Below are 23,632 nucleotides of genomic sequence, written 5' to 3'. Positions count from 1 at the left end.
CTCTAAAGCCACAAGGGGGACATAGTTATGTTGTATGTGTAGTCGTGAGCGAGTTTGATCAACAAAGTTTACCACATCCATCAAAGTGTGTTTAAGTATTTAGTTAGACTCATGGGAAAGAAATGTGTAGTATTCTATTTAACCATGTCCCAGGTGAGGCTATCTTAACATGAAGCTGCAGCTGCTCTGCTGCTATACTGTGAGATACAGACAGGACAGATCAGGATTGTAGTAATTTTCATTTTGATCATTGTAGTATTAGCGTCATAGAATTGTTTGTTTTAGAAGTAGATCCATTTTTGTTGTATGATCTTTTTAAGTCACTAATTGTGCATGTCAAGAATATGTCACACCTAAATTAAAAATGACAATTTTGAGAGAACAGCCGTTAGATTGACTGGAAAGAGCAAGATGCAACAGCCAAATTATACAATCAATTAAAATCAAATTGTTTCTTTATTTAAACAAACATATTTGCACAGCATGAAAAACATGCACTTGAAGGAACAAAAACTACAAAGCTGTCCAGCCATTAATAAAAAAGCACTACAAAGCATCTGAACTAGAGCAACTCAGTAATTGAACTGGGTATATCTCAGAAACATGGTATGTTACTTAAACAATGTGCTCCTATGATCCATTTTCACTGTATATAATAACAGGCATTTGATTTTTCTTTCTCTTGGAATGAAAGCAGCAGTACATATTACAGTACATTTAAAACAACTCCCCACTTTCACCGAAAACAAGTGTCCATCCTACACTGGACAGAGTAAAATAATAACAGCAGAGCAATACTTAAACCACATTTGTAGTGTATTTGACAAATAAAAGAGGTACAGCAGACTGATGCCGTTAAGCTTTGACCCTACAGGTGCAGTTTGTGTTGGTTCAGGAGCTCACTGAACCCATTAGTGACCATAGCCAAAAATACATGTAGAAATTTAAATATTATCTTCATCTTTTCATATAACTTATAACACAGGACTAACAATTTATTGTAATGCCTTAATCTATAATAATAATAAAAAATACAAAGGTTTAACTAATTACGTGACTGAATATTGTCATTAAACATTGGTTATGGTCTATGGTATGGTAACCTGCATGGGCACTCTTGCATGCACAGGCAAAATTTGGAGAGGAGGGTTCACACAAAAGGAAGAATCCGCAAATTGCCTGGAAGCAATAAAATGCTGCAGGGATGACATATTTTTGTAGGCCAACCCTGGAAGTTACCATCGCACTGGTTACCTCTTAAAAAAAAAAAAAATCTTTTGGATTACTGCAGGAAATAAGTGACAAACAAGTTTGTGATACTACTGGCCTATTTTATATTGTAGAACAAATTAAAATCTCATAAGCTTGTGTTAGCCACAGACCTTATCTTAGGCACCTAAAAACCCATTTAAAACACCCATAGACTTTGACGCGAGAGAACCGGAAGTACAAAAAATAAACAAACATTTTGTGAGCCCCCAACGTTACAGTTCAAACTGCGCCTATGCCTGATCTCGGCTAGAACTCCACCAGGAATGTGCGGGCCTTCATGAGGCGTTTAAGGCGACTCTGCAAACCAGCCCTCTGGGTGCCAATGTCACAATCCTCCTTCAGCAAGAACTCAAAATTCTCCTTGTCCTGAATCATGTGCAGCATCTCCCTCTGCAGCTGGACAGCAGACTCCTGCAACATCTGGTAGCGGATCACCAGCGGGATCTGGTCAGCCAGACGCTGGCTGGCAATCTGAAAGAGTAAAAAGAAGAGAAACTTTGACAAACGACGGCAGAACAAGGGTCTGAACATTTCTGTCATTGTTTTTGTTCAGGAATCATTGGTCTACATTGAAACATACTTTGTAATATGATTGAAGGTGCAACATCAGCTCGTGAATTGTTGCATGATTATCCATGCAGTACACAATACTCCTTTCTCCAAATTTGAAGCTTTTCGGTGCGCCTTCCTCATCATCCTCTTCCTTCTTCCTGTCACTCAAACTGTTGCTGTAGGTCCTGTCCTGAGAGTAAACAAGCAGCTCCATCTTGAACTGGGTTCTCAGCATGGATTCAGCTGTGGACTCTTTTTCTTGCTTGATGGCTTCGATCTTTGTCTAGAAAATAAGATTCTGGTCAGTCTGAACACTCGCAAAATTATGCAAATAACATTTCACTCATGGAAAATGGATACCTTGGCTGTTTTAATGAGGTTAGGAAATCCAATGAAGCTACTCTGGGCCAGTTGAATGAACACCTTCTTAACAGCATCTGGAAGAAATGGAGATACAAGACGATAAAGCAGCTTGATCTCCACCGAGCACTTCACTGGTGGCTGTACAGTATCAAGAGAAAACTTGAATATTAAAGAAAAGCATATTACTGCATAAACCTGTCATACATTCAATATGAATGTATGACACCTATCCTCACCGGCTATTTCCTTGAGCTTCTTGACAGCCGGTTCTTCCAGCTGTTTGACCTGCTGCTTGACCATAACCTCAAAGGTCTTGTAGTTGATGAAGCCCGGCAGTTCTCTTCCACGGTACCTCTCCTCATATCCCGCCACCTCTTTCTCAATCATCTTGTTAACTGCAACACAAAAAAAAATATTTCAAAGTCCTGCTGGTGAACAGCTGTAGACCAGATCAAACTGATACATACACTTATGTCCTGAGCGGTCCAGGTGGGCATTCCACTTCCCAAACTCTCTTCTGAGTGTAGAAAAGACATTGAGCTTGTCTCCACACTTGAGCTCCTCTCCTGTAGTCAGATTGATGGCATCCTGTGTGAATGCTGTCACTTTCTGCAGCACACACATGACAAAGACAAATTCATACATGGTGTTGAGCATGTGTCTTTGTAACCAGGTGAACGTTATGAAGAGTGAGGGAGCTCACATCAATGAGGAAGAAGAGTCTTTCGGCTGCGTCAGCTGGGGGTCCAGTGCCATATCTCTCCAGCTCTGCTTGAGTCTGTGCAAGTTTCTCCTCTATCTGCTCTTCCAGTCGAGGCAGAGATCTCTGCAAATCAAACGAGACTCAAAACTTTAACAGCAACGATATAGCAAACAGACAGTGAACCATCTAAAGCAAGTTAACGTATAACACTGTTAATTTATCGGCGTAAGTACTTACCTCAATGTGATGCACCAGCTCAAGTGTGAGTTTCTCAGCCAGTTTAGGAATACAAGCATGGCCGTCATTGTAGAGAGTGCTTCAGCAAGAAGAAAAAAAGCTATTGAGCATTATATATTATATGTATGATGCAAATCACAGCACTAATTATGCACCATGAAAAAACGTGTTACGATCACCCAAAAATAATGATCTTACTTGAAATGCACATGGTCGCTGAAGAATGCTTTTTCTCTTTCTATTGCTTCAGTTAGAGACACCCTCTCTGTGATCTCCTTCTGACCCCTGCACTTGACGATCATGTAGCCCTTCTTCAGGTGGATGACCTCATTACGGACAATTTCAACCACCGACTCTTCTGTGCCTTTGTCCACCAGGTCAGGCTTGGTCAAGATACCTGAGAGAGAGAAGTGCAAACAGACAGTGAACTATCTAAAAGTCAAGTAACTTGTCCAAGGGCTCCTTTACTAGAATCAGCCACATTTACCCAAAGTCCTGTCTCCATCAGGATCCACCTCCTGTGCCATCTTCAAAGCCTCTGTGGTTGCTATGTCCACGTTGGATGGAACAACCACCAAGCTGATGGTCTCTTGCTTTGTTATAAACTTCTGGATCAGTCTCTTTATCTGAAAGTATTAATTCCAGTTGTTATAAAGTTATAGATCATAGAATTACCAAATCACTTCCACAGATCTCACTATCATTACTTTTCAACTTTCTACCAAATAAGTTATCACTATGAAAACTGTTGAAAGTGTGTTTTGGGGACACTGAATTAGCATACCTGGTCTCCAATGTTCTCAGGTTGTCCCTTTACAGCCACCCTGGTGATGCCGGGCAGGTCAATAAGCGTCAGGTCTGGAACATCAGGAGAGGCAATCTCTAGACTGATGAGGTCATCACTGATCCCCACCCCGATCCCGGCTAATTTTTCCTGAGCTGGAGAGAGAGGACACAATATTTGACGAGTACAGGATGGAAGTGCTGATCACTGAAACCTAAAAACAATCAGTAGCTCCACAAATACTTGGATTTTGATAGTAGCATTAAAGAAATGTGTTTACTGTACCTTCTCTAATCATTTTCTCCACATCTGCAGGGTCTTCTATGTCTTCTTCATAACCCTGGTAGCTTATCTTTCCGTACCACTCCTCTCCTTCTTTCCTTCTCTTCATCTTCAGTTCGAGAGGACATCTTGTCACAATGCCTGAATTAATGAAGAGTGAATGATGATGAGGGGGAAAAATGAAATTCAGCGTGCTTGGTGAAATTATAACACTGATATATTGTCTTTATAATATTCAAAATATGTTCCAGACATAACACATATGCTAGAGAAGGCTAACACCAATGTCAACATTTTGTTGGCGAAGTCCTTGACCACAATGTAAACAGGGACATTTCTGTAGTCGTGTTTAAAACAAGTGCAACGCTAAGGATGCCTTTGAAAAGTGACTGACTGAAAATGTAAGCCGTTAATCCCATTTGTATGATTTGTTTCATATACATTTTAAAGACAAGCATATTACAGAGTAACTCTGTGTCAGCCATCGAGGAGGCACTTGGATGCAGCAAGGAGGGGCTATGACAACAGGCTTTTCTACCCGCCCCTAAATGAGGCAATTCCGAATGATGGAGTTGGGGGACATTTCCTAAAAGTTGGTTCTTGTCAAGCATACTGAGCCCTTAACTGAACACTCCCTTCAGAAACAAGGGAGAGAGAGGTGTCCCATGCTGGACTCAAACCAGGGATGTTGTGGTCTAAGGTCAGCCCTGGGCAAACCCTGCTCTCTTTCATTACTGAAGTAAATAACACAGATATCTTTGTAAAGATCAATTTGTTTTGTGGCATTCTTGCTGTCTTGCATTTGTTTGCTGTAGTGTTGCCAACGGAGACATGCTTACAGTAATGAAAAATTACATTATAAAAACAGAAATTCTCTTTCCAGCTTTTTCAGCTTGTTGTGGCTCATGGCCAAAGTCAATGACTGCAGCTTTAAAATGATATTATACTGATGGTCTTACTGTTGACCTTTCTCAAGTTTCTTTTCTTTATTTTATTCGATCAATTGCACTTTCTGTAACGTAACACACAACCTAGATTTAAGGTTGAACATCCATCATTTTGAGTCATTACATCACTCCCCAAACAAAGGGGCAAACCCAGACAACTAAAGGTTAATGCTTTATTTAGCTGTAAAAGGGTTCGTGTAGAGCAGTGATAACGAAGCGAGACAGAACTATATATTCAGTTCTGTTCATTTTGGAATCAAAATGTTAAATAATGCAAATAATATTATAGTTTTTCCGTGAGTTTAACCTACCACTCCCTCTCGGCAGAGCCACCCCTGACAGCGCCTCCAACACGGAGCTCTTCCCCGAGCTTTGGTCTCCAATCACGGCGATAGCAGGCAGCGCCAAGTCCTTCTCTACACCCAGAGAGCGAAGAGAGTCAATGAGGTCAATGCAGGGACGCACCTTCTCCTCATACTGTTGGTTCAGAGTGTTCATGGTGATCACTGCTTGAATCCTGGAATGAAACGGTGTTTAAAAAAGGAGTAAAATAGCAGAGCTGCTCGGATGCCGAAACTTGAGTGCGACAGACGCCCACCGGTTATACTCAAGAGATGCAGCAGAAAAACGAAACGAAAGTTACGCTAGGTTTCGTTTCCTTGACTTTCATTTCTGTTCTCGGGGCATGTAGAGACATTCAGGGGAACATATGCATACAACATAAGGTGACAAGTGCTCACCAACTGTGTATATTAAGCGCTGATGCAGTATGTTCATATCACAGTCTCTCAGGCAATCATCTTTTGAATAAGGCACGAGGGAATTTACAAAGTACACTATTATACTAGTTCACTATTCATCAAAGTCCTGCTGGTAACATCTGTTCTGTGTCCTCGGAGGAATGATGAAGGAACTCAAAACGATGTTGTTCTTCCATTTAATGCTATAATAAAAACATATGAAACATTATGAAAATCACAATGTTCATTTTAATTCATGCCTACTGTAATACACTAATACATTAATTGATGACAATAGGAAACAGGATTTCTTTCTTCTTTATTATTCTTTTGCAAGATAACAGTAAATAGGGAAGTACTATGACATTATTTTGTGCATTTCTTCATCAAGACAATGGGGCTCTTCTGAAACACTGCTTGTTAAAATATATTTGCAACATCTGTTTAAATGTACATGTTGAATATGCAATGATGCATATACATTTAGAAACTGTCAAAACTCGTGAATTACTGACAAAATAATAGTCCAAGTCCGCTTCTCACTAGCATCACCATGTTGGTGCAATGTTTCTGATTCATTCTTGTTATGATGACTTATGTGGTTTGTGGGCGTAAACTATTTTTTGTGGTAACTTCTGGTTTTAAGAGGATTTTCTGTTACAAAGACATTTTCACATATTCTGATTGTATCAAATATATAACTTGTACATATTGATTTTAAACTCAAACCCAATGTAACAAATAATAAACCCACTCCACAACCATGAAGGTATGTGGCAAGCTGAAAAACTAAATCATGCTGTCAGGACTAAACCGCCTCTAGAACTCTACCAGGTATGTGCAGGCCTTCATTAAGGTGTTTGCAGCCCTCTTGCGGCCAAAGAAGGAAAACTACAGAATAGAAAAGGAAATCAGGTCATGTACTGAATCTGGTTAAACCTACTGAATGTTGATGTTGAATGCAAAAAAACTGAAATATTGTGTTGTCTATGTTTTTTTCTCCTTTCTATTAGAAAGTAATTTCAAAATGTTTACTTTATTTTAGTCTTTGATCTGTTACAATGTATACTGTACAGATCTAAGGTAGTATGTTAATAAACCATTTGGCTGTACTACATGTATTGTTGTATAGACTGAGAAAGACCAAATTCAATATTGGAGGTGTGGTCCCACCATGTTGAAGTGGAACCAATACATTCAACAGTTCAACATGGTGCTGAAACGGTTGTGAGATCAATCGATTAGTCAATCAATCACCAAATAATGAATTGTGGCAATACAGGCTGTCAAAATAATGTATGATATATGAATATTTACGGTTAATTGGGCTAGTTTGTATTTTTGCTTGTCTCACATTTCAATTTTTCCTTTTCTTGTCGTTCCAGAGTACGATGCTTTAGCTAAGGTTATCCAGCAACACCCAGACCGACATGAAACACTAAAGTGAGGCAACTTCTCATTGGTTTCATTCTTATATTGAGTTATTTTGCTTTCTGTGGTAGAGCAGGTATGGCTTCCATGATAATCAGATAATGTGCTTAATGTTGGTTTGATCACTTACAGGCAGTTGGAGGCGCTTGACAAAGAACTCCAGCAATTGTCTCGCATCAAAGAGAACGTAGATGCAAAGGTACGGCCAATTACATTTATCATCTCTTATACTCTAACCTCTAATATCTTCAATCATTTATAATATTTAATTTTTCTCTCCCTTTGGTCCCACACAGCTGGAGTTGAGGAAGAAGCAGTTCCATGTGCTACTCAGTACCATACAGGAACTACAGCAGACACTTGAGAGTGAGTAAACATGGACATGGTGGGCGCCGTACTTGCAATTGTTTGTGCTTTTCAATGTCCCTGTGTCATCTTCTATATTCTCCAGCTGTTGATCTCTCCATTGTACAGTTTAGAAAAAGTAGGGGTACCTACTTATAATATTTTTTCTTTTTCCTAGATGATGATAAATCGGACAATGACGAGAACAGTCACGAGAGCCCAGCACAGAATGGGGAATGAACTTGTGGAGATCCTGACTGAGTGAACCACTTTGAATCCTTTTTGTATGTATTTTAGAATAAAGTAGACTTGTCCACATCTGTCTTGTTCAAGTATTTAACAAAATGGTGGATTTTCAGATGTATGTCTGTCCCTAAATGGTAAATGGACGTGTACTTGTATAGCGCTTTTCTAGTTTTCCGACCACTCAAAGCACTTCATGTCATTCACCCATTCATAGTCTGATGGCACAGGCTACCACGCAACGTGCCACCTGTCCATCAGGAATATATTTCATATTTATTTACATCACTGAGTCAGACAGTTAATTGCAGAGTGTGGAAGACCACATACATTATTTAGAATTACTTTACAACTCATGCTTTGCTGTCAAACTTGAATTTGAGTTGCTATTTTCTCTAAAGCCACAAGGGGGACATAGTTATATACAACATGTTGTATGTGTAGTCGTGAGCGAGTTTGATCAACAAAGTTTACCACATCCATCAAAGTGTGTTTAAGTATTTAGTTAGACTCATGGGAAAGAAATGTGTAGTATTCTATTTAACCATGTCCCAGGTCAGCCTATCTTAACATGAAGCTGCAGCTGCTCTGCTGTTATACTGTGAGATACAGACAGGACAGCTCAGGATTGTAGTAATTTTCATTTTGATCATTGTAGTATTAGCGTCATAGAATTGTTTGTTTTAGTAGTAGATCCAATTTTGTTGTATGATCTTTTTAAGTCACTAATTGCTCATGTCAAGAATATGTCACACCTAAATAAAAAATGACAGTTTTGAGAGAACAGATGTTAGATTGACTGGAAAGAGCAAGATGCAACAGCCAAATGGTACAATCAATTAAAGTCAAATTATTTCTTTATTTAAACAAATATATTTGCACAGCATGAAAAAGATGCACTTGAAGAAACAAAACCTACAAAGCTGTCCAGCCATTAATAAAAAAGCACTACAAAGCATCTGAACTATGGCAACTCAGTAATTGAACTGGGTATATCTCAGAAACATGGTATGTTACTTAAACAATGTGCTCCTATGATCCATTTTCACTGTATATAATAACAGACATTTGATTTTTCTTTCTCTTGGAATGAAAGCAGCAGTACATATTACAGTACATTTAAAACAACTCCCCACTTTCACCGAAAACAAGTGTCCATCCTACACTGGACAGAGTAAAATAATAACAGCAGAGCAATACTTAAACCACATTTGTAGTGTATTTGACAAATAAAAGAGGTACAGCAGACTGATGCCGTTAAGCTTTGACCCTACAGGTGCAGTTTGTGTTGGTTCAGGAGCTCACTGAACCCATTAGTGACCATAGCCAAAAATACATGTAGAAATTTAAATATTATCTTCATCTTTTCATATAACTTATAACACAGGACTAATAATTTATAGTAATGCCTTAATTTATAATATTAAAAAAATGCAAAGGTTTAACTAACTGTATGATGATTTTTCTATTGGATTTTGGATTACTGCAGGAAATAAGATCTGTGACGAACACAAGTTTATGATACTACTGACCTATTTTATATTGTGGAACAAATTAAAATCTCATAAGCTTGTGTTAGACACAGACCTTATTTTAGGCACCTAAAAACCCATTTAAAACACCCATAGACTTTGACGCGAGAGAACCGGAAGTACAAAAATAAACTCAAATTTTGTGAACCCCCAACGTTACAGTTCAAACTGCGCCTATGCCTGATCTCGGCTAGAACTCCACCAGGAATGTGCGGGCCTTCATGAGGCGTTTAAGGCGATTCTGCAAACCAGCCCTCTGGGTGCCAATGTCACAATCCTCCTTCAGCAAGAACTCCAAATTCTCCTTGTCCTGAAGCATCTGCAGCATCTCCCTCTGCAGCTGGACAGCAGACTCCTGCAACATCTGGTAGCGGATCACCAGCGGGATCTGGTCAGCCAGACGCTGGCTGGCAATCTGAAAGAGTAAAAAGAAAGGAAACTTTGACAAACGACGACAGAACAAGGGTCTGAACATTTCTGTCATTGTTTTTGTTCAGGAATCATTGGTCTAGGTTGAAACATACTTTGTAATATGATTGAAGGTGCAACATCAGCTCGTGAATTGTTGCATGATTATCCATGCAGTACACAATACTCCTTTCTCCAAATTTGAAGCTTTTCGGTACGTCTTCCTCATCATCCTCTTCCTTCTTCCTTTCAGTCAAACTGTTGCTGTAGGTCCTGTCCTGAGAGTAAACAAGCAGCTCCATCTTGAACTGGGTTCTCAGCATGGATTCAGCTGTGGACTCTTTTTCTTGCTTGATGGCTTCGATCTTTGTCTAGAAAATAAGATTCTGGTCAGTTTGAACACTGGCAAAATTATGCAAATAACATTTCACTCATAGAAGATGGATACCTTGGCTGTTTTAATGAGGTTAGGAAATCCAATGAAGCTACTCTGGGCCAGTTGAATGAACACCTTCTTAACAGCATCTGGAAGAAATGGAGATACAAGACGATAAAGCAGCTTGATCTCCACCGAGCACTTCACTGGTGGCTGTACAGTATCAAGAGAAAACTTGAATATTAAAGAAAAGCATATTACTGCATAAACCTGTCATACATTCAATATGAATGTATGACACCTATCCTCACCGGCTATTTCCTTGAGCTTCTTGACAGCCGGTTCTTCCAGCTGTTTGACCTGCTGCTTGACCATAACCTCAAAGGTCTTGTAGTTGATGAAGCCCGGCAGTTCTCTTCCACGATACCTCTCCTCATATCCCTCCACCTCTTTCTCAATCGTCTGGTTAACTGCAACACAAAAAAAAATATTTCAAAGTCCTGCTGGTGAACAGCTGTAGACCAGATCAAACTGATACATACACTTATGTCCTGAGCGGTCCAGGTGGGCATTCCACTTCCAAAACTCTCTTCTGAGTGTAGAAAAGACATTGAGTTCGTCTCCACACTTGAGCTCCTCTCCTGTAGTCAGATTGATGGCATCCTGTGTGAATGCTGTCACTTTCTGCAGCACACACATGACAAAGACAAATTCATACATAGTGGTGAGCATATGTCTTTGTAACCAGGTGAACGTTATGAAGAGTGAGGGAGCTCACATCAATGAGGAAGAAGAGTCTTTCGGCTGCGTCAGCTGGGGGTCCAGTGCCATATCTCTCCAGCTCTGCTTGAGTCTGTGCAAGTTTCTCCTCTATCTGCTCTTCCAGTCGAGGCAGAGATCTCTGCAAATCAAACGAGACTCAAAACTTTAACAACTAAAGTAAGCAAGTTAACATATAACACTGTTAATTTATTGGCGTAAGTACTTACCTCAATGTGATGCACCAGCTCAAGTGTGAGTTTCTCAGCCAGTTTAGGAATACAAGCATGGCCGTCATTGTAGAGAGTGCTTCAGCAAGAAGAAAAAAAGCTATTGAGCATTATATATTATATGTATGATGCAAATCACAGCACTAATAATTCACCATGAAAAAACGTGTTACGATCACCCAAAAATAATGAACTTACTTGAAATGCGCATGGTTGCTGAAGAATGCTTTTTCTCTTTCTATTGCTTCAGTTAGAGACACCCTCTCTGTGATCTCCTTCTGACCCCTGCACTTGACGATCATGTAGCCCTTCTTCAGGTGGATGACCTCATTACGGACAATTTCAACCACCGACTCTTCTGTGCCTTTGTCCACCAGGTCAGGCTTGGTCAAGATACCTGAGAGAGAGAAGGGCAAACAGACAGTGAACTATCTAAAAGTCAAGTAACTTGTCCAAGGGCTCCTTTACTAGAATCAGCCACATTTACCCAAAGTCCTGTCTCCACCAGGATCCACCTCCTGTGCCATCTTCAAAGCCTCTGTGGTTGCTATGTCCACGTTGGATGGAACAACCACCAAGCTGAGGGTCTCTTGTTTTGTTATAAACTTCTGGATCAGTCTCTTTATCTGAAAGTATTAATTCCAGTTGTTATAAAGTTATAGATCATAGAATTACCAAATCACTACCACAGATCTCACTATCATTACTTTTCAACTTTCTACCAAATAAATGATCACTATGAAAACTGTTGACAGTGTGTTTTGGGGACACTGAATTAGCATACCTGGTCTCCAATGTTCTCAGGTTGTCCCTTTACAGCCACCCTGGTGATGCCGGGCAGGTCAATGAGCGTCAGGTCTGGAACATCAGGAGAGGCAATCTCTAGACTGATGAGGTCATCACTGATCCCCACACCGATCCCGGCCAACTTTACCTGAGCTGGAGAGAGAGGACACAATATTTGACGAGTACAGGATGGAATTGCTGGTCACTGAAACCTAAAAAACAATCAGTAGCTCCACAAATACTTGGATTTTGATAGTAGCATTAAAGAAATGTGTATACTGTACCTTCTCTAATCATTTTCTCTACATCTTCAGGGTCTTCTATCTCTTCTTCATAACCCTGGTAGCTTATCTTCCCGTACCACTCCTCTCCTTCTTTCCTTCTCTTCATCTTCAGCTCGAGAGGACATCTTGTCACAATGCCTGAATTAACAAAGAGTGAATGATGATGAGGAGAAAAATTAAATCCAGGTTGCTTAGTGAAATTATAACACTGATATTGTCTTTATAAAAGTGGGAATATTATATCTTCAAAATATGTTCCAGGCATAACACATATGCTAGAGAAGGCTAACGTCAACATTTTGTTGGCGGAATCCTTCACCCCAATGTAAACAGGGACATTTCTGTAGTCGTGTTTAAAACAAGTGCAACGCTATGAACGCCTTTGAAAAGTGACTGACTGAAAATGTGAGCCGTTAATCCCATTTGTATGATTTGTTTCATATATATTTTAAAGACATGCATATTACAGTGTAACTCTGTGTCAGCCATCGAGGAGGCACTCTGGTGCAGCTAGGAGGGGCTATTACAACAGACTTTTCAACCCGCCCCTAAATGTGGCAATTCCGAATGATGTGGTTGGGGGACATTTCGTAAAAGTTGGTTCTTGTCAAGCATACTGAGCCCTTAACTGAACACTCCCTTCAGAAACAAGGGAGAGAGAGGTGTCCCAGCTGGACTCAAACCAGGGATGTTGTGGTCTCAGGTCAGGCCTGGGCAAACCCTGCTCTCTTTCATTACTTTGTAAAGATCAATTTGTTTTGTGGCATTCTTGCTGTCTAGCATTTGTTTGCTGTAGTGTTGCCAACAGAGACATGCTTACAGTAATGAAAAATTACATTATAAAAACAGAAATTATCTTTCCAGCTTTTTCATCTAGTTGTGGTTCATGGCCAAAGTCAATGACTGCAGCTTTAAAAAGGATATTATACTGATGGTCTTACTGTTGACCTTTCTCAAGTTTCTTTTCTTTATTGTGTTCGATCAATTGCACTTTGTGTAACGTAAGGCAACACACAACCTAGATTTAAGGTTGAACATCCATCATTTTGAGTCATTACATCACTCCCCAAACAAAGGGGCAAAACCAGACAACTGCTCAAGGTTAATGCTTTATTCAGCTGTAAAAGGGTTCGTTTAGATCAGTGATAACGAAGCGAGACAGAACTATATATTCAGTTCTGTTCATTTTGCAATCAAAATATTGAATAATTCGAATAATATTATAGTTTTTCCGTGAGTTTAACTTACCACTCCCTCTCGGCAGAGCCACCCCTGACAGCGCCTCCAACACGGAGCTCTTCCCCGAGCTTTGGTCTCCAATCACGGCGATAGCAGGCAGCGCCAAGTCCTCCTCTACACCCAGAGAACGAAGAGAGTCAATGAGGTCAATGCAGGGACGCACCTTCTCCTCATACTGTTGGTTCAGAGTGTTCATGGTGATCACTGCTTGAATCCTGAAAAGAAAAGGTAAAAAGGGAATAAAGTAGCAGCTCTGCTCGGATGCCGAAACTTGAGTGCGACAGGTGCCCTCCGTGGATGCTTAGGAAATGCAGCAGAAAAACGAAACTAAAGTTAAGCTAGGTTTCGTTTCCTTGACTTTCATTTCTGTTCTCGGGGCATGTAGGGGAACAAAGGCTATACATACAACATAAGGTATCAAGTGCTCACCACCTGTGTATATTAAGCTCTGATGCAGTATGTTCATAATGTATCACAGTCTCTCGGGCAATCATCTTTTAAATAAGGCACGAGGGAATTTACAAAGTACACTATTATACTAGTTTACTATTCATCAAAGTCCTGCTGGTAACATCTGTTCTGTGTCCTCGGAGGAATGATGAAGGAACTCAAAACGATGTTGAATTCTTCCATTTAATGCTATAATAAAAACATATGAAACATTATGAAAATCACAATGTTCATTTTAATTCATGCTTATTGTAATACATTAATACATTAATTGATGACAGGAGGAAACAGGATTTCTTTCTTCTTTATTATTCTTTTGCAAGATAACAGTAAATAGGGAAGTACTATGACATTATTGTGTGCATTTCTTCATCAAGACAATGGGGCTCTTCTGAAACACTGCTTGTTAAAATATATTTGCAACATCTGTTTAAATGTACATGTTGAATATGCAATGATGCATATACATTTAGAAACTGTCAAAATTCGTGAATTACTGACAAAATAATAGTCCAAGTCCGCTTCTCACTAGCATCACCATGTTGGTACAATGTTTCTGATTCATTCTTGTTATGATGACTTATGTGGTTTGTGGGCGTGAACCATTTTTTGATGGTAACTTCTGGTTTTAAGAGGATTTTCTGTTCCAGGACATTTTCACATATTCTGATTGTATCAAATATATAACTTGTACATATTGATTTTAAACTCAAACCCAATGTAACAAATAATAAACCCACTCCACAACCATGAAGGTATGTGGCAAGCTGAAAAACTAAATCATGCTGTCAGGCCTAAACCGCCTCTAGAACTCTACCAGGTATGTGCAGGCCTTCATTAAGGAGTTTGCAGCCCTCTTGCTGCCAAAGAAGGAAAACTAAAGAATAGAAAAGGAAACAAGGTCATGTACTTCATCTGGTTAAACCTACTGAATGTTGATGTTGGATGCAAAAAAAACGAAATATTGTGTTGTGTATGTTCTTTTCTCCTTTCTATTAGAAAGTAATTTCCAAATGTTTACTATATTTTAGTCTTTGATCTGTTACTGTGTATACTTTATTTATATGTTAATACAGATCTAAGGTAGTATGGTAATAAACCATTTGGCGGTCAGAATTTAACATTCTTCTTTTTTTTTGTTTGTTTGATTTGTATAGCGGTTGTTGTGTCCCTACCCATGATGAGACCAAACCGAAGCCCTTGGTTGAAGTTGTATGTGTTCATACTAAAGTCAGTCAACAGAATGCGTGCCCTTGACAACCGCTTGAGGCGATTCTGAAGGTGAATTCTCTTGGTTCCTATGCCAGAGTCCTCTTGAAGGAGCGACTCTGTTTTCGTCTTGTCTTGAAACATCTGCAGCATCTCCCTCTGCAGCTGGACGGCAGACTCCTGCAACAACTGGTAGCGGAATACCAGAGGAATCTGGTCAGCCAGACGCTGGCCAGCAATCTGTGGTTTAGAAAGGAGAAAGTTAGGGTGTCACGCTGTATCTGTCAATGTAAGAAAATGATTGGTATTTGTTTTTTACCGTTAGTATACATGGTTTGTACTGGATGTTGTTAGAAATGATCTACTCTGCTGCATTTATATAAAATTGTTTTATACTGACATTCATAGCCCCTATCAATACAGTATATTTCTATATTTGGATGCCAACAAAATCATATTTTAACCATGTACCTAACTTAGTCTGGTAATAAAATATATTTAAATGCAACCTTCTAAACAAGAATGCAATGAGAGGAGGTGCAGATTAAAATAAGCGTTTCATTTCCGACCTTTTTACGGTAAATAAAATGTGTGATGTATTAAATGCTGTGAGGCACAGAAATAAAATGTACAGCATGTAGATTACACTTACTTTGTAATAGGACTTCAGGTGTTTAATCATCTCTCTCAGGGTGGCCCCACTGTCACTGCTCAGGGTGAGGCTGGTGCTTGTCTTCACTGGTGTACCAAAGGGGGAACCCACACAACCCTGTTCATCTTCCCTCTTCCGCTTCCCTAACTTCTTGCTGTATGTGCTGTCCTGAGTGTAAACAATCATTTCCATTTTGATTTGAGTCCTCAGCATGGACTCTGCTGCAGTCTCCTTCTCCTTTCTGATGGCTTCAATCTTCATCTAAAGGACATACAAAATGATCAGTAAATATTCAACAGTGTTCAGTTATATATATGGGCAATGAAAACTATACCTGTGCTGTTCTGATGAGGTTAGGAAATCCAACAAGGCTGCTCTGTGCCAACTTAACCAGCTCTTTCGTCACAATGTCTAAAAAATAAAACACAAATCAAACAATACAAGATCTAACTTTAAAGTGTTACATATTTAGCTGGCTTGCAATCATTGTAGCATCATAATTTGACATGCCTGCCACTTCCTTGAGTTTCAGGAGAGCAGGACCTTCCAGATATTTGATCTGCTCCTTGACCATGTCCTCAAAGGTCTTGTAGTTTATGAACCCCGGCAGTTCTCTTCCACGGTACTTTTGTTCATACTAAGTCACCTCTCTCTCAATTTTCTGGTTGACTGCAATAGGGATGAATTTGTGAAAGAAAAAGTGGACACAAAGAAGGTTCACACTCGGTTAGCAGTGATCTATACGGCAGTCTGGAGCTGTGTTTTCATACTTAGAAGGAAAATGGCATAAAAATAAACAGTATTTTGATATCTTAGTCAATAGTTTACATTTCAGGTTACAATTTTGTAGTATGGAAACCAGAGCAAAGACATTTCGTAATGACCAGGTTGTTGATGCACTTACATGTTATTCCAGAGTAATCTATGGTATCTTTCCAATCCGCAAACTGTTCTCTGAGTATGGCAAAGATATTGAGCTTGCCTCCAAATTTGATTTCCTCCCCTGTGGTGAGGCGGATAGCATCCTGTGTAAACGCTGCCACTCTCTAAAATAAAACAGGTTCAGATAAAAGAAGAATGAGAATTAAATCAAAACGAGGAGGTGCAGTGTTTTGTAAGTGACAGCTAGTAAACTCACGTCAATGAGGAAACCCAGTCTCTCAGCTGCATCAGCTGGGGGTCCACTGCCATATTTGTCCAGCTCTGCTTGAGTCTCTGAGAGTTTCTTCTTTATCTGCGCTTCCAGTTGAGGCAGAGATCTCTGCAGATCACACGTGTCAAACCTTTAACACTTGAAATGGGCAAAGTAATCTGTAGTGAACCGCTATGATGAAGCACTGAGAAGTGTTTACCTTGATATGTTGCAGCAGTTCAAGGGTGAGATTTTCCGCCAGTTTAGGAACCGTGGCATGGCCTTCATCGTAGAGAATCCTACAGCAAAGATAAAACATTACTGAGTAGAAAGTACACAACCAGTCAAACTGAAAATCATTAGTTGCATTATTACCCAAAACTAATGAACTTACTTGAAATGCACATGGTCGCTGAAGAATGCCTTTTCTCTTTCTATTGCTTCACTTAGAGACACCCTCTCTGTGATCTCCTTCTGACCCCTGCACTTGACGATCATGTAGCCCTTCTTCAGGTGGATGACCTCATTACGGACAATTTCAACCACCGACTCTTCTGTGCCTTTGTCCACCAGGTCAGGCTTGGTCAAGATACCTGAGAGAGAGAAGGGCAAACAGACAGTGAACTATCTAAAAGTCAAGTAACTTGTCCAAGGGCTCCTTTACTAGAATCAGCCACATTTACCCAAAGTCCTGTCTCCACCAGGATCCACCTCCTGTGCCATCTTCAAAGCCTCTGTGGTTGCTATGTCCACGTTGGATGGAACAACCACCAAGCTGATGGTCTCTTGTTTTGTTATAAACTTCTGGATCAGTCTCTTTATCTGAAAGTGTTAATTACAGTCGTTATAAAGTATAAATCTCACTGTCATTACTTACTACCAAATAAATTGTCCCTATGAAACTTGTGTTTTGGGGACACTGAATTAGCATACCTGGTCTCCAATGTTCTCAGGTTGTCCCTTTACAGCCACCCTGGTGATGCCGGGCAGGTCAATGAGCGTCAGGTCTGGAACATCAGGAGAGGCAATCTCTAGACTGATGAGCTTTTCACTGATCCCCACCCCACCCCCGGCCAATTTTACCTGAGCTGGAGAGAGAGGACACATTATTTGATGAGTACAGGATGGAATTGCTGATCACTGAAACCTAAAAAACAATCAGTAGCTCCACAAATACTTGGCTTTTGATAGTAGCATTAAAGAAATGTGTATACTGTACCTTCTCTAATCATTTTCTCTACATCTGCAGGGTCTTCTATCTCTTCTTCACAACCCTCGTAGCTTATCTTCCCGTACCACTCCTGTCCTTCTTTCCTTCTCTTCATCTTCAGTTCGAGAGGACATCTTGTCACAATGCCTGAATTTATGAAGAGTGAATGATGAGGGAAAAATTGGCCAAAGTCAATGACTGAAGCTTTAAAAGGATCTTATACTGATGGTCTTACTGTTTACCTTTCTCAAGTTTCTTTTCTTATTCGACCAATTGCACTTTGTGTAACGTAACACACAACCTAGATTTAAGGTTGAACATCCATCATTCTGAGTCATTACATTCATCCCATTTGTATGATTTGTTTCATATAGATTTTAACTAAAGACATACAGCAGCAGTTAGGAGGGGCTATGACAACAGGCCTTTCTACCCGCCCCTAAATGTGGCAATTCCGAATGATGTGGTTGGGGGACATTTCCTAAAAGTTGGTTCTTGTCAAGCATACTCAGCCTTAACTGAACACTCCCTTCAGGAAACAAGGGAGAGAGAGGTGTCAGGTCTCAGGTCAGCCCTTCCCAAACCCTGCTCTCTTTCATTTCTTAAGTAAATAACACAGATATCTTTGTAAAGATCAACTTGCATTTGTTTGCTGTAGTGTTGCCATGGTGCCTTCATTTAAACCTGCTGTACCAGACATGCAGGTTTTGAGATTTACATATCAAAGTTGCCAACGGAGACATGCTTACAGTAATGAAAAATTACATTATAAAAACAGAAATTCTCTTTCCAGCTTTTTCAGCTTGTTGTGGTTCATGGCCAAAGTCAATGACTGAAGCTTTAAAAGGATATTATACTGATGGTCTTACTGTTGACCTTTCTCAAGTTTCTTTTCTTTATTGTATTCGATCAATTGCACTTTCTGTAACGTAATACACAACCTAGATTTAAGGTTGAACATCCATCATTTTGAGTCATTACATCACTCCCCAAACAAAGGGGCAAAACCAGACAACTGCTCAAGGTTAAGCAGTTTAGTCTCTCTAAAAGGACACTCAGCACTGCTTGTAATGGTAAATAAAGTTGTAGACGGCGTCAATACTTGGCGTCTTCCGATTATAAAAGTGACCTTTGTGCTTTTTTAATGATGGTCTTACTGTTGACCTTTCTCAAGTTTCTTTTCCTTATTCGAGCAATTGCACTTTCTGTAACGTAACACACAACCTAGATTTAAGGTTGAACATCCATCATTTTGAGTCATTACATCACTCCCCAATCAAAGGGGCAAAACCAGACAACTGCTTCAGGTTAATGCTTTATTTAACTGCGGTCAAGTGGTCCGTCATCTGCGGAACTTCGGTCACGTCAGCCGGCGTTTGAAATGTAATGCTCGTCTATTCGTGGTGTTACGGTACGGGTGCTTGGATAGCCCAAAAAGCCCGGAAATAGATCAATATTTCATCAATAATTTGTCTAATTTGATATAACAAGTCAAAAACAACGTCATTTTGTACATTAAGTGAAATACAACAATAAAATGATCTGAAATACACTGCTGTATAATCTTTAATTGAAAAAGGGTTCGAAAATTATAATATTACCTAATAATAATCTTTGATCTGTAAAAAAAAAAAATTCCTTCATTGGATAGCTAAAGTTCTGTTCATGATGACCCCATATATCTCCATGTCAAATGTAATGTAATCTTACTGGATAGTTTTTGAGAGAAGTGCATGTAAAGTTAGCTCAAATGACATTCAGATAGTCATAATTTCCCCATATTTGCCATTTTATTAAAAATAATCCTTAAGAGGTTATGTCAATATGTCACTGGATTCTTGTTTATGAAGACTCTAACTGTACCCAAGTATATTTTCATGAAATATTACTGTACAGTTTTTGAGATAAGTGCATGTAAAGTTAGCTCAAATGACATTTTGATATTCATAATTTCCCCATATTTGACATTTTATTAAAACTAATCCTTAATAGGTTATGTAAATGTTTCACTGGATTCTTGTTTATGAAGACTCTCACTGTACCCATGTATATTTTCAAAAGATATGACTGTACAGTTTTTGAGAAAAGTACATGTAAAGTTAGCTGAAATGGCATTTTGATATTCATAATTTCCCTATATTTGACATTTTATTAAAACTAATCCTTAATAGGTTATGTCAATATTTCACTGGATTCTTGTTTATGACGACCCTGGCTATGCCCAAGTATATTTTCAAGAGATATTACTGTACAGTTTTTTAGAAAAGTACATGTAAAGTTAGCTGAAATGACATTCATTTCCCCATATTTGAACTGTTAAATAAACAATTCCTAAAAAGGTTGTAGTAAATTTTAAATGAATTTTTGCTCTAGATCACTCCGACTATGTCCTTTAAAATGTAATGTAATTTTATTGCATGTCTAATGTTTCAATTGTCTATATTGAAAATCTAATGTATCACAGACAGATACAGCTATATACAAAGAGACAAAAAACATAACATTTATTTGCACAAACAGCATCTCCATTCACAAAACAACTGTGCCATGTAAATGTTAAATAAATGTTATGTTTTTTGTCTCTTTGTATATAGCTGTATCTGTCTGTGTGGATAGGGTGGTGAAATATGTTTTGCATTTTATCTTTAAAAGTTTTTCTTTGAAACTTGACAATCAGAAAGTAAATAATATGCATGTGTTCATATACATTAGTTTTAGAACAATGCCTTTGATCACCATCTCACTAAGGAAGTAGGTAGAGGGAGGTAGAGCTACATATGTCCAAAATGACACAAAAGAACAAGGCTTACTAATGTCAATGTCTAGATTTTCAATATAGACAATTGAAACATTAGACATGCAATAAAATTACATTACATTTTAAAGGACATAGTCGGAGTGATCTAGAGCAAAAATTCATTTAAAATTTACTACAACCTTTTTAGGAATTGTTTATTTAACAGTTCAAATATGGGGAAATGAATGTCATTTGAGCTAACTTTACAGGCACTTTTCTCAAAAACTGTACAGTAATATTTCATGAAAATATACATGGGCATAGTGATGGTCTTCATAAACAAGAATCCAGTGAAACATTTACATAACCTCTTAAGAATTAGTTTTAATAAAATGTCAAATATAGGGAAATTATGACTATCTGAATGTCATTTGAGCTAACTTTACATGTACTTTTCTCAAAAACTGTACAGTAATATCTCTTGAAAATATACTTGGGTATAGCCAGGGTCTTCATTAACAAGAATCCAGTGAAATATTGACATAACCTATTAAGGATTAGTTTTAATAAAATGTCAAATATAGGAAAATTATTCATATCAAAATGTCATTTCAGCTAACTTTACATGTACTTTTCTCAAAAACTCTACAGTAATATCTCTTGAAAATATACTTGGGCATAGCCAGGGTCGTCATAAACAAGAATCCAGTGAAATATTGACATAACCTATTAAGGATTAGTTTTAATAAAATGTCAAATATAGGAAAATTATGAATATCAAAATGTCATTTCAGCTAACTTTACATGTACTTTTCTCAAAAACTGTACAGTAATATCTTTTGAAAATATACATGGGTACAGTGAGAGTCTTCATAAACAAGAATCCAGTGAAACATTTACATAACCTATTAAGGATTAGTTTTAATAAAATGTCAAATATGGGGAAATTATGAATATCAAAATGTCATTTGAGCTAACTTTACATGCACTTTTCTCAAAAACTGTACAGTAATATCTCTTGAAAATATACTTGGGCATAGCCAGGGTCGTCATAAACAAGAATCCAGTGAAATATTGACATAACCTATTAAGGATTAGTTTTAATAAAATGTCAAATATAGGAAAATTATGAATATCAAAATGTCATTTCAGCTAACTTTACATGTACTTTTCTCAAAAACTGTACAGTAATATCTCTTGAAAATATACTTGGGTATAGCCAGGGTCTTCATAAACAAGAATCCAGTGAAATATTGACATAACCTATTAAGGATTAGTTTTAATAAAATGTCAAATATCGGAAAATTATTCATATCAAAATGTCATTTCAGCTAACTTTACATGTACTTTTCTCAAAAACTGTACAGTAATATCTCTTGAAAATATACTTGGGCATAGCCAGGGTCGTCATAAACAAGAATCCAGTGAAATATTGACATAACCTATTAAGGATTAGTTTTAATAAAATGTCAAATATAGGGAAATTATGAATATCAAAATGTCATTTCAGCTAACTTTACATGTACTTTTCTCAAAAACTGTACAGTAATATCTCTTGAAAATATACTTGGGCATAGCCAGGGTCGTCATAAACAAGAATCCAGTGAAATATTGACATAACCTATTAAGGATTAGTTTTAATAAAATGTCAAATATAGGGAAATTATGAATATCAAAATGCCATTTCAGCTAACTTTACATGTACTTTTCTCAAAAACTGTACAGTAATATCTTTTGAAAATATACATGGGTACAGTGAGAGTCTTCATAAACAAGAATCCAGTGAAACATTTACATAACCTATTAAGGATTAGTTTTAATAAAATGTCAAATATGGGGAAATTATGAATATCAAAATGTCATTTGAGCTAACTTTACATGTACTTTTCTCAAAAACTGTACAGTAATATCTCTTGAAAATATACTTGGGTACAGTGAGAGTCTTCATAAACAAGAGTCTTGACAAATTATTGATGAATTTTGATCTATTTCTGGGCTTTTTGGGCTATCCAAGCACCCGTACCGTAACACCACGAATAGACGAGCATTTCATTTCAAACGCCGGCTGACGTGACCGAAGTTCCGCAGATGACGGACCACTTGACCGCAGTTTTATTTAGCTGTAAAAGGGTTCGTTTAGATCAGTGATAACGAAGCGAGACAGAACTATATATTCAGTTCTGTTCATTTTGCAATCAAAATATTGAATAATTCGAATAATATTATATTTTTTTCGTGAGTTTAACTTACCACTCCCTCTCGGCAGAGCCACCCCTGACAGCGCCTCCAACACGGAGCTCTTCCCCGAGCTTTGGTCTCCAATCACGGCGATAGCAGGCAGCGCCAAGTCCTTCTCTACACCCAGAGAGCGAAGAGAGTCAATGAGGTCAATGCAGGGACGCACCTTCTCCTCATACTGTTGGTTCAGAGTGTTCATGGTGATCACTGCTTGAATCCTGGAAAGAAACTGTTTCAAAACCGCTAACGTATTCACCTTTTAAGTAAAACTATTTGTTCCCGTCAGCTGCTGAGTCAGCTGCTCGAATGGCAACTAAAGCTCAAGTGCGCCAGTACGTCGACTGTGGATACTTCAGGTGTGCGGCCGAAAATAGGAAATGAAATCTAAATTAAGTTTCGTTTCCTTGACTTTCATTCCATACGCTGTTATGCTTAAGTAGATCCGGCTGGCAGGCTGATATTGTTCTGCAGACATGAGTTGTCAGTAATGT

At 38.5% G+C, this 23,632-nt stretch overlaps 3 protein-coding genes across 3 annotated transcripts; all 3 read right to left on the bottom strand.

Annotated features, from left to right (window-relative positions):
- Positions 1 to 437: 437 nt before the first annotated feature.
- On the bottom strand, positions 438 to 5,716 carry LOC306694325 (interferon-induced GTP-binding protein Mx). The gene is made up of 12 exons (XM_079157115.1): positions 5,452 to 5,716; positions 4,197 to 4,334; positions 3,912 to 4,066; positions 3,615 to 3,753; positions 3,326 to 3,524; positions 3,128 to 3,206; positions 2,891 to 3,013; positions 2,655 to 2,796; positions 2,424 to 2,582; positions 2,185 to 2,261; positions 1,853 to 2,107; positions 438 to 1,743 (listed from the first exon to the last, which is right to left on the bottom strand). The coding sequence occupies exons 1-12, from the start codon at positions 5,636 to 5,638 to the stop codon at positions 1,519 to 1,521; spliced, it is 1,878 nt and encodes a 625-aa protein (XP_079013241.1). The 5' UTR covers positions 5,639 to 5,716; the 3' UTR covers positions 438 to 1,518.
- A 3,028-nt stretch (positions 5,717 to 8,744) lies between these two features.
- On the bottom strand, positions 8,745 to 13,785 carry LOC306694103 (interferon-induced GTP-binding protein Mx-like). Its single transcript, XM_079156819.1, has 12 exons — positions 13,523 to 13,785; positions 12,275 to 12,412; positions 11,989 to 12,143; positions 11,692 to 11,830; positions 11,403 to 11,601; positions 11,205 to 11,283; positions 10,994 to 11,116; positions 10,758 to 10,899; positions 10,527 to 10,685; positions 10,288 to 10,364; positions 9,956 to 10,210; positions 8,745 to 9,846 (listed from the first exon to the last, which is right to left on the bottom strand). The coding sequence occupies exons 1-12, from the start codon at positions 13,707 to 13,709 to the stop codon at positions 9,622 to 9,624; spliced, it is 1,878 nt and encodes a 625-aa protein (XP_079012945.1). The 5' UTR covers positions 13,710 to 13,785; the 3' UTR covers positions 8,745 to 9,621.
- A 502-nt stretch (positions 13,786 to 14,287) lies between these two features.
- LOC306715948 (interferon-induced GTP-binding protein Mx-like) lies at positions 14,288 to 23,443 on the bottom strand. The gene is given in 13 exon segments (XM_079186454.1): positions 14,288 to 15,412; positions 15,825 to 16,085; positions 16,159 to 16,235; positions 16,335 to 16,461; positions 16,465 to 16,493; positions 16,729 to 16,870; positions 16,963 to 17,085; positions 17,177 to 17,255; positions 17,351 to 17,549; positions 17,640 to 17,778; positions 17,890 to 18,044; positions 18,176 to 18,313; positions 23,154 to 23,443. Coding segments are annotated over 13 exon segments (1,995 nt in total). The 5' UTR covers positions 23,341 to 23,443; the 3' UTR covers positions 14,288 to 15,073.
- Positions 23,444 to 23,632: the final 189 nt, after the last annotated feature.

Source organism: Pholis gunnellus (genome assembly GCF_910591455.1).
Source record: "Pholis gunnellus genome assembly, chromosome: 3".
NCBI lineage: Eukaryota > Metazoa > Chordata > Actinopteri > Perciformes > Pholidae > Pholis > Pholis gunnellus.
This window is presented reverse-complemented; position numbering and strand designations above follow the sequence as displayed.